The following is a 10,925-nucleotide window of genomic DNA, read 5'->3' on the forward strand; positions in this document are numbered from 1 at the left end:
TGCAGTAGAGGTCGACTGATTGATCAGTATGTTTTTTTGGGATTTTTTTTTAAATCCCAAAATTAAAAATGTAAATTAAATTACATTTCATTTCAAATAATTATTGAAATAAAAATTTAAATTAGGCCAATTATTAGGCGGGCGCACCGGACACACCGAGTCATGTGCGTACATTCTGCCTTAGCGTGAGATAACATTACTCTCCCATACCAGCAGGTGTCAGTAGTCTGTTTTTGGCATCCAATCGGAAACCGAAAGAGCTAGAACTGTAAATATATATAGCAAGCAGCGTATGCACTTGCTGCGATCATTACTAAGGATTAATGTCTCGTTTTTTCCAATCGTGTCTGCCGAGTTGCAAAGACAAAAGCAACAATGACAAGTGTTCATGCGTTTTCTCTTTACACCGTCGTCGTTTGCTTTCGTCAGTTCAGTCAAGTCAGCCAAAGAAATCGGTATCATACAGTATATCAATCGGCAATCGGCTGCCCTGATTTCTGCATACCGGTCAGAGAAAAACCCATATCGGTCGACCTTTTATTCTGCAGACAGAAAAAACACGACTACGCTACACACATAAATCGGGAAATGCTTCTAGGTTTCCCAGCAATAAAATCACATAGACGGTGTCATGTTTTAATTAATACAAGTTTCTTATTTCTGTGTAGTTAGCAGCAAGATGATTTTTCTTTTGGAAATTATTATTGCATTGATCTCGATTATAAAACATGATATTAAGCTAGACTTCACCCAGCATCAGTGTGAAAGTTGACAGCTGCCATTACCGTCCATTCCACCAAATCCATCCAGCCGGTATTATCATCATTAAAGTTGCTCAGCTCTGGCGTCGTGTAGGTGAATGTTGTATAGGCCTTGTGTAGGTGCTGCTTTCTGTGCTGCAATTTGTTTCCCTGAGGTTGCCAGTCCGCACTGCTGGCGGAGGAGGCATGGAGGGCAATGGAGTGGGATTACAGGAAGGCTTCAAAAACCGACTCCGAACGCGACGTCTCATTTAAATAAAACATTATCTTTTATGTTTGCATTTTTAATCGGTATCTTTTTTTTTTCTTGATAATTGGTTACTGATTTTTTTTTTTTTTTTGCGGGGGGGACGTAGTGCCAGCGGGTGGTTTATTTTTCTGCTCTTTTGTGCGATAATAATCCAAAGCGTTTCTCTCCCATGCTCTCTTTCCCTGCAAGGAGCGGAAGGTACACCACCTCTGCTGTCTTTGCTCGTTAGCGGGTCATGTTTTTCCATTGGCTTTTTTTTTCTTTCTTTTTCTCCATTTGTAGCTGACCCTCGGTTCTTTCTATGATTTAATCTATTTATTTTTTGTCTTTTTTTTTTTTCGTACCTTTTGTTCTGTTTAGACAATGGAATTTTTCATGCGTGTTTCACATGGGCCTCAGACCGTCTTTATTATTCATTAATTTAATATATCTTTCATGTGTACAAATATACAGCCGCAATTCATTCCGACGTCATAAGCTTAATTCGGATAATAGTAAATACTAATAAAAAAATAAAAGTATATAGTATTATCCGAATTAAGCTTATGACGTCTTATTATCTGTTGAGTAAATCAGGTAATAAATGCTGTGATTAATTGAAAATGAATTACAAGACGCACGTCCAGCCGTCATTCGTCCGGCCCATGTTAGCATCTCAGCATGGAAACTTCCTCCTTCTCTCATCTTTTTTTGAGTTCTGGTAGCATTTACAGAGCTTGCTTGTTATGTGCTGTCTTTGTTTCTCCCTGTTTTACTGTCTACTGACTGTAAAAAAAAAAAAAAAAAAAAAAATCATTCCTATCACTATTTTGTTATCTTTTAAATTTTTATTTACTTATTCAAAAAGTGTCATTGAGTTGCTAACGGTGTGTTTTTTTGTTTTGTTTTTTTTTTCTTTTTGTTTGTATGTTTTTTTTCCATTTTAGGTTTTCATAGAGCTGAATCACATTAAAAAGTGCAATACAGTGAAGGGAGTCTTTGTCCTGGAGGAATTTGGTAATTACCCCCATTCTGATTCTCGGCCTGTACGCGACACGGCAGTAAACCAAATAAAACAAAATGATCACAGATCAGATTAGGATGGTTTACATCACACCAACATTCCTGTAACATGTCAGAGATGTTCAGGTTTTTATGTATTTAAATGTTTATTTATTTATTTATTTATAGAGAACGGTTGAGCGCACATCACCCCTCAATCAGTGACTCAAAGAGATAAAGTCAGTCTTTATAGGTGAACATCACCTCAGATTCCACAATACATTTGTCTGTAAATGAGTTTTCAGGCTTTTCTCCACCCTCATCTAGTGCTTTAAGCTTTATCCAAGATCCAGACATGTGTGTCTTAAAGTGTTTTGAGAAGCTGGAAGAAATTTTAGAAGACAGACATCCGAGTTATTTTTGCTTTAGTCATATGCCAACAGTGTATGATGGTCCTGCTAGAGAATAAAATGTATCTTATAGGTTTATGGTGCAGTTTTAGCTTCAGGACTAGGTAGGGTTACTGCCGTGTCTCTGTGCTTCCTTTTTGTAATGCGCCCCTCATCTTTGCTGCTATGAAAACCTTCATTCTCCAGCAGGTAAAGTGCTTGTCACCTTTAATCTTCTCTCTGTACTCCTCTTTCCACTTTACTCCTTTCATTCATCCTCCTCAACTGACCGATAATCGATCTTTAATCGCATCTTCATGGCCTTGGCTGCCCAACATTTCGCTAAGATCTCATGCTTCCGCTTGTAGCAGTAATCATTCCATGAGCTATTGAAATGCTGATAATCCTAATATCATGTTTCTGGCTGTAAGGCTGTTGATCATTATTAACCACGAACCCCCTAGTAGAGGAGTCGGTGTGCTTATCTTTTCTTTGACATTCCATTAAAAGTCTCTGTACTCTGAGCTTGCCAGGGGATGGATTCTTATGAAAGGCATGTAGAGAAACACTGAATGGTTTGTTGAACTGTTGTGATGGTCACGTTCAGGTATTTGAACTGATCAAGTTGTTCTGTGCAATAATTATTTTACATGATTAGACTTTGATTTTGTTAATCCTAATGATTATACACTTTCCTACCAGTGTTTTGAGTATATTTACCTGAGCTACACTTTTTTACCATTTTATCTGGTAAACCTGCCATATAGGAGCACTTAAATAAGTAAGCAAGCAGAATTAACCTCCACAATGGCCGAAGCCAAAACTCTGATCATTACCACTAGATGGCAGACAAAACCTATTCGTTTGCCAACAGCCTGAGAGAGAAAAGGTTTCCTCTTTTCACAGATGTTGGAACTACAGTTATATATTTATTGTTTGAGAAGTATAATCTGGGATTTTATGTATTAAAATGGCTGATAATGTGAGATATTTAAGTAGCAATTGAAACTTCGAATCAAATGTATTTTTTACCTCAAAATAGCAGTATTGTTTTGTTCAAGCCAATTACTTTTACTTAATATTAAGTGTGTGTGTATGTATATATATGTGTGTGTATATATACACACACACACACACACACACACGCACACACACCGGGTGGGTTATTCAAGAAGAATGAACCGATTTTATTAAGGAAAAGTATAACTAAACTCCAGCCAAGTCGCAATATCATAGTCAAGTCAAGTTTATTTCTTCAGCGCTTTTCACAACAGACATTGTCTCAAAACAGCTTTGCAGAATTTAACAGTTAGGGTGAATGAGGTGTATTTATCACTGATGAGCAGCCATGGCGACTGGGGCCAGGAAAAACTCCCTTAGATGTTATGAGGAAGAAACCTTCAGAGGAACTAGACTTAAAAGGAGAACCCATCCTCATTTGGTTGACATCAAGAGTGTGATCATAAATCTTGTGTGAACAATACAGAACACTGGAGAGAGAACTAACATGAGTACTAAAGTGTAAGATTATGAGTAATGTTCTTCCTACAGTCTTTTACAGTCATTTGTGGTTATAAAACTAGGAGCTACTAAGCAATATTATACTCGCATTCAACGCAATAATATACTCACATTTAACGCAATATTATACTCGCATTCAACGCAATAATATACTCACATTTAACGCAATATTATACTCGCATTCAACGCAATAATATACTTACATTTAACGCAATATTATACTCACATTCAACTTTTATGTAAATGACTAATTATAAATAAACTGACGATGCTTGAGAACTGAAGCAATGGGTCATGATATCAGTTCATTCTTTTTTAATAACCCTGTGTGTATATATGAGGGCTGTCAATCGCTAAAAATATAAAATCGCATAATTGTCATGAGTTAACTCGTGATTAATCGCTACTTTTCAAGTTTTTAATTCTATAATCAACATGGGCATGGACAAATATTGATGTTTTATGCAAATGTATGTTTATTATTAGTAAAACCAAACTCAACATCATCAGGACGTGTTTCCACACGGACGATTTTAATTGCTGGACGTGTGCACTATGGTGGATTTTGGTGCTCGATTTAAGACTTGGTGCATCAGTGAATAAAAATGGTATTTTTCGGAGGAGTTTATTTTATTTTTTACATCTGAGTAAAGAAAGAACGTCGTGAATAAATGCATGTTGCGTTGAAGATTTTAATTTCGCCTCCTTTTTATATATATATATATATATATATATATATATATATATATATATATATATAAATAATTTATTTTTTATTTATTTTTTATAAAAATGGTCCCAGAAAAGTACTGTTAAAATTAATTTACATTTTGACATTCGACAGCCCTTACATATATATGACGTCGATAAAAAAGGAGAGAGACGAGAGTTGGTCATGGTCAATACTGTGCTGATAAGAAACCAGTACTCAGACTGCTGCTACCAGACAAACCTGTAGCTGATAAATTGTATGGCAGCTGTTAGTAGAACCACTAAGGTGCACCTGTATAGTGGGTTTATCTGAAGAACTGTATAATGAGGAGAATATTTCTGTAGTTTATACCAAAACGAGGATTATAACATGTTTTACTAATTCTGCCATGGGCCATATATGTCTTCTCCCTCTTTCTCTCTCTCTTTCTTTGTTTCTTTCTCTCACACTCTCTCCTCTTTGCTGGTCTTTCCTTACCTCTTCCAAACTCTCTCCTTTTTTTTTTTTCTCTCGTACCTGTGATTTTCAGTTCCTGAAACTAAAGAAGTGGTGATCCATAAGTACAAAACTCCCATGGTAAGACCAGTAAACATTCTCGTTTAAACATCACGTGTCAGTATTTCCCAGAGCTACGAGATCCTCCACTGATCATTTCTTTCCGTCCGTTTACGCAGGCACATCAGATCTGTTACTCCGTGCTCTGTCTCTTCTCCTACGTGGCCGCAGTGAAGGGGAAGGAGGCAGATAGCAAACCCAAGATGCTGTCTCCTCGTCCATTACCCAGCTAGTGCACACCTCTGTACTGCCTGCCGTATTATATCCGGTCTAGAAACCTCCCTGTAAACGCTACACTGTACCACACTGTACACTTACTGTACAGGACGTTCACACACCTGCTTTCTTACTCGTTTGCCCACGAATTCCTCACACTTATCCACCTTATGCTCAGAGTATCTAATTAGGCTTAAACAAGCTCATATAGCAAGTTTTACTATTCTACCTTCTCCCTACAGTGTATGTATCAGAATGGAACCATAACCGCATCTTCTGGGTATATTTCCTCAACTCTTATTCGTCACTGTCCTCGTTTTAACGCTGCCATCCCTTTCTCTTGCACGTGAGCAGAGGTGACCACACTATGCCAGCACTAAATATCAGCAATCGGTATGTGCAGAAGTGTGTCCTCTGTCCTGGCAAGCTCTCCAGCTTCTATCCCCCCCCCCCCACCCCACCCCCCAACCCATCCGTAGAAAAATAATAACGCGCATTAACTGGGAACGTAACATCCGTCCTGTCCAATTTAAAACGCTTCACACTTCGGAGCAATAGAGTGTGTGTTTATAACGGAGTGAATATGAGCCTTAGCAGGTGACCGCACAGTGTTTCAATGTTTAATTCATCCTGTTCCCTCTCCTGTAATTGGTCCACGGTGTGTGTGTGTACATCTTTAGCTTTGCCATGAGCCTACTGTACTAGTTCTACTGTACTGTCTGTGATATAAAAAAAAAACAAAAAAAAAACAGCTGTGATAAATTGCATGTTGCTGTAAGAAAATGAAGAGAAAAAAAAACACTGGATAGTAATACAAGAAACCTATGCTGTACATTTCACTGGAGCAATGTTTAAAAAGAAATATAACGTTCTAAAACAAACTGTGGTTTGTTGAGTAGATGTGCAATACTGTAGTGGGTATGAAGAACAAGTTGTCCACTGTCACCCGAGAGACTGTGTGTGTTTGAATGCATTTCCTGAACCACGGGTATTGAGTGTGTGTGTGAACGCTGAAACAGCTGCTTTTGGAGATCTCTCATGTTCAGATGTGGGTCCTGTGAGTGTACCTGATGCAGTGTCTTTAATTCATTGTTCAAAAGAAAATCTACGCATTTCGTTTAGACAAACGTCACGTTTAAATTAATTTCTTGCTTTTGTGGGTGTGTGTGTGTCAAGGATTGTGCATCTCGGATACATATTTTTTATGTTCTTTTATGTGGTGTTCAAATTTTAAACAGTTGTCCATTTCAGAACGTGTACGTCGACGATGGTATCTCCACGATGAGCCATCGTTTTTAGATGGTCTTAAAGGCCCCGTAGGCTTAGTTGTAAATAGCACAAGATTGATTCATCAGGTCAAAGAGTCTCCAAAGACAGATGTTTTGAAACGAGTGCCGTGCGGCTGAAAGAAACAGACACTCTAGCATCTGAGCTAGTCGGGTCTTTCATTCGGTCCCATTTACTTCTGAGAACAAGAGGGAAAAGGAGAACAGAGTTGTGTTGGATGTAAATATTTCAGTGTTTGAAAAGTATTTATAGAACCTGTACAGCTTTGGCAATATGACAATAAAAGATGTCTAACCCAAAGTTGTGTTTTTTTTTGTTGTTGTTTGTTTGTTTTTTATTTTAACATCCTGCTTTGTGTTCAGCTGGAAATGAATGTGGAGTCTCTTTATTCTCGTTTTTTTTTTTTAGGGAGTCTTCATCTTGGAGGAAATTCAACCTACAGTGAGGAAAATAAGTATTTGAACACCCTGCTATTTTGCAAGTTCTTCCACTTAGAAATCATGGAGGGGTCTGAAATTGTCATCGTAGGTGCATGTCCACTGTGAGAGACATAATCTAAAAAAAAAAAAAATCCAGAAATCACAATGTATGATTTTTGAACTATTTATTTGTATGATACAGATGCAAATAAGTATTTGAACACCTGAGAAAGTCAATGTTAATATTTGGTACAGGAGCCTTTGTTTGCAATTACAGAGGTCAAACATTTCCTGTAGTTTTATACCACACTGCAGGAGGGATTTTGGCCCACTCCTCCACACAGATCTTCTCTAGATCAGTCAGGTTTCTGGCCTGTCGCTGAGAAACACGGAGTTTGAGCTCCCTCCAAAGATTCTCTATTGGGTTTAGGTCTGGAGACTGGCTAGGCCACGCCAGAACCTTGACATGCTTCTTACAGAGACACTCCTTGGTAATCCTGGCTGTGTGCTTCGGGTAATTGTCATGTTGGAAGACCCAGCCTTGACCCATCTTCAATGCTCTAACTGAGGGAAGGAGGTTGTTCCCCAAAATCTCGCAATACATCAGGGACAAACGCACACCATTCACCTTCACTGTTGTTTTCTGTAAAGCTGCTTTGAGACAATGTCTGTTGTGAAAAGCGCTATACAAATAAACTTGACTTGACTTACATGGCCCCGGTCATCCTCTCCTTAATACAGTGCAGTCGCCCTGTCCCATGTGCAGAAAATAATGCTACCACCCCCATGCTTCACAGTGGGGATGGTGTTCTTGGGATGGTACTCATCATTCTTCTTCCTCCAAACACGTTTAGTGGAATTATGACCCAAAAGTTCTATTTTGGTCTCATCTGACCACATGACTTTCTACCATGACTCCTCTGGATCATCCAAATGGTCATTGGCAAACCTAAGACGTGCCTGGACATGTGCTGGTTTAAGCAGGGGAACCTTCCGTGCCATGCATGATTTCAAACCATGACGTCTTAGTTTATTACCAACAGTAACCTTGGAAACGGTGGTCCCAGCTCTTTTCAGGTCATTGACCAGCTCCTCCTGTGTAGTTCTGGGCTGATTTCTCACCTTTCTTAGGATCATTGAGACCCCACGAGGTGAGATCTTGCATGGAGCCCCAGTCCGAGGGAGATTGACAGTCATGTTTAGCTTCTTCCATTTTCTAATGATTGCTCCAACAGTGGACCTTTTTTCACCAAGCTGCTTGGGAATTTCCCCGTAGCCCTTTCCAGCCTTGTGGAGGTGTACAATTTTGTCTCTAGTGTCTTTGGACAGCTCTTTGGTCTTGGCCATGTTAGTAGTTGGATTCTTACTGATTGTATGGGGTGGACAGGTGTCTTTATGCAGCTAACGACCTCAAACAGGTGCATCTAATTTAGGATAATAAATGTAGTGGAGGTGGACATTTTAAAGGCAGACTAACAGGTCTTTGAGGGTCAGAATTCTAGCTGATAGACAGGTGTTCAAATACTTATTTGCAGCTGTATCATACAAATAAATAGTTTAAAAATCATATATTGTGATTTCTGGATTTTTTTTTTAGATTATGTCTCTCACAGTGGACATGCACCTACGATGACAATTTCAGACCCCTCCATGATTTCTAAGTGGGAGAACTTGCAAAATAGCAGGGTGTTCAAATACTTATTTTCCTCACTGTACATGTTAGATCAACAAATCAGGTCTGATGGATTGAGGTAATAAAGCTATATAAAACGTTCTTTACTAAATGAAACAAAGAATTGTAAGATGTACGAGGTGGCATCAAAACGTTTCAAAACTAAAGATGCGATTCTTACATTTTGCTATTTTACCGTGGACAGCGAGTTAGAACAAAGAGCAAACATGAAATTCTGTGTGAAACTGGGCCAATCTGAGATGTTTGGCACGCCGATGCTGCAGTAGGTCGTTCGAGGTGTTTTGATCGGCACGCACGCTTCAAGAACAGAAGAACATTTCTAGAAGGCGACGAGAGATCAGAAAGACCTTCTGCGAGCTCAACCCCGGAACATGTTGAAACCATTTGACAGCTTGTGCATGATGATCTTTTTAGAACAGTGCATGATGATCTTTTTCAGAACAATCCACATGATCTCACTTCAGCACCCACCCTACTCGCCAGATTCAAGCTCCTGCAAACTTCTCCTGCTTCCTGAAGAAGATCCAGCTCAAAGATTGCCGTTTGTACACCATTGCAGAGATCCAGTGCGCATCACAGAAGTAGCTTGACATGCTTCGGAAAGAAGCCTTCCAGGACACATTCCAGAAGTTGCAGGAACTCTGGGATCGCTGTACTGCTGTGCAAGGGGACTATTTTGAAGGTAACTTTTCAAAGTGTATTTTGTGTAGCACCATTGATATTTAGCACTGCTTTAATCCTCCTGGGTTTGGAATTCACCACTGCGCCAAAGGTTGTTCCTGGAATCCTCTTCCACTCCTCCAAAATGATGTCATAGAGCTGCTTCTCCACCTTCTGCTTGAGAATGCCCCACAAGTGCTCAATAGGGTTCAGGGCTGGAGACATACTTGGCCACTCAATCACCTTTAACTTTCTCACCAAGGCAATTGTCATCTTGTCAAATGTTGGGGAAACTGCTGTTTAACCCACTTTTTGATGGAAAGGCATTATGTTCTGCTTCAGAATGTCAGTCCATATTGGAATCCATGTTTCCCAAAATAAACTGCAGCTCCCCAGTACCAGCAGCACTCATTCAGCACCCGACCATGATGCTACCACCACCATGTTTGACTGTAGGCAAGACACTTTTCTTGGTGCTCCTCACCAGGGCCACACATCCTGGACACAAGAGGAGCCAAACAAGTTTAACTTGGTCTTGTCAGAACACAGTACATGGTTCCAGTAATTTACTGCTCTTGGACAGGTCGTCTGCAGCAAACTGTGGGCTTTCTTTGTGAGCCAGCTTCAGAAGAGTCTTCCTCCTGGGATGACGGCCTCGCAAACCCGACTTGTTGCAGTTTACGGCGTATGGTCCTAGCGCTGATGACCACAGCATGAGGACTCTACTTCTTTGATGGACCCTTGCGAGGTCTGTTCTGTGTGGAACCCGTTTTGAAAAACCTCTATGAACTTGGCCACTGTACTGGAACTCTGTATCGGCCATCTTTGTGTAGAGCAACAATTCTAATTCTCAAATCCTAAAAGTCTTTACCATGAGGTTCCATGTTGAACATTCAGTGGTCAGTATGAGGGAATTGTACTCAAAGCACCACATTTTAACTGCTCTAATACAAGATACACACATTTCTATGATCTCGTCAAGCAGACAAAAACAAGAACATGATTAATAGAACGTGTGGCTTTGCACAGTTACACGACATACAGCTGTTATTACTGAGGGTGTACTCACTTTTGTTGCCAGTTATTTTGACAATAATGGCTGTATGTTGTTATTTTCAGAGGACAGTAAATCTGTACTGCTACACAAACTGCACATGCAATACTGAATATTAAAGGATAGATAGATAGATAGATAGATAGATAGATAGATAGATAGATAGATAGATAGATAGATAGATAGATAGATAGATAAAGTATAAGATAATAATATAAGGATAGTGTTTAATTAGTGTATGTAGTGTATAGTGTATGTGGTGCTTGGACTCACTGGTATGTTCATTTCCTGCTACATGGGCTCTACTCATGCTGCAATTGCTTATTTCTAGCAAATGCACCAGGGTGTGTGAAATGCAGGGTTAATGTTATAAAGTGTGCCACCGTTGATTTAAGTTTTTGTTACCTTTTAAAACTCGTACACAATC

The 10,925-nt window shown here is 39.4% G+C and overlaps 1 protein-coding gene across 50 annotated transcripts in view; it reads left to right on the plus strand.

The window, feature by feature from the left end:
• The window catches only part of madd (MAP-kinase activating death domain), a 64,027-nt gene extending 57,055 nt beyond the window's left edge, over positions 1 to 6,972 (plus strand). For 32 of the 50 annotated variants that reach the window (XM_083549817.1, XM_083549843.1, XM_083549803.1 and 29 more), the window contains 3 exons: positions 1,938 to 2,007; positions 5,144 to 5,190; positions 5,289 to 6,972. In XM_083549817.1, the coding sequence (XP_083405943.1) occupies positions 1,938 to 2,007; positions 5,144 to 5,190; positions 5,289 to 5,402 (231 nt within the window). In that variant the 3' untranslated portion in view covers positions 5,403 to 6,972. The remainder of the gene's footprint in view (positions 1 to 1,937; positions 2,008 to 5,143; positions 5,191 to 5,288) is intronic. The other 18 variants (XM_083549839.1, XM_083549832.1, XM_083549827.1 and 15 more) reach the window with 1 other exon arrangement.
• The last annotated feature ends 3,953 nt before the right edge of the window (positions 6,973 to 10,925 follow it).

The sequence above is a fragment of the Silurus aristotelis genome, assembly GCF_946808225.1.
Source record: "Silurus aristotelis genome assembly, chromosome: 9".
Taxonomy (NCBI): domain Eukaryota; kingdom Metazoa; phylum Chordata; class Actinopteri; order Siluriformes; family Siluridae; genus Silurus; species Silurus aristotelis.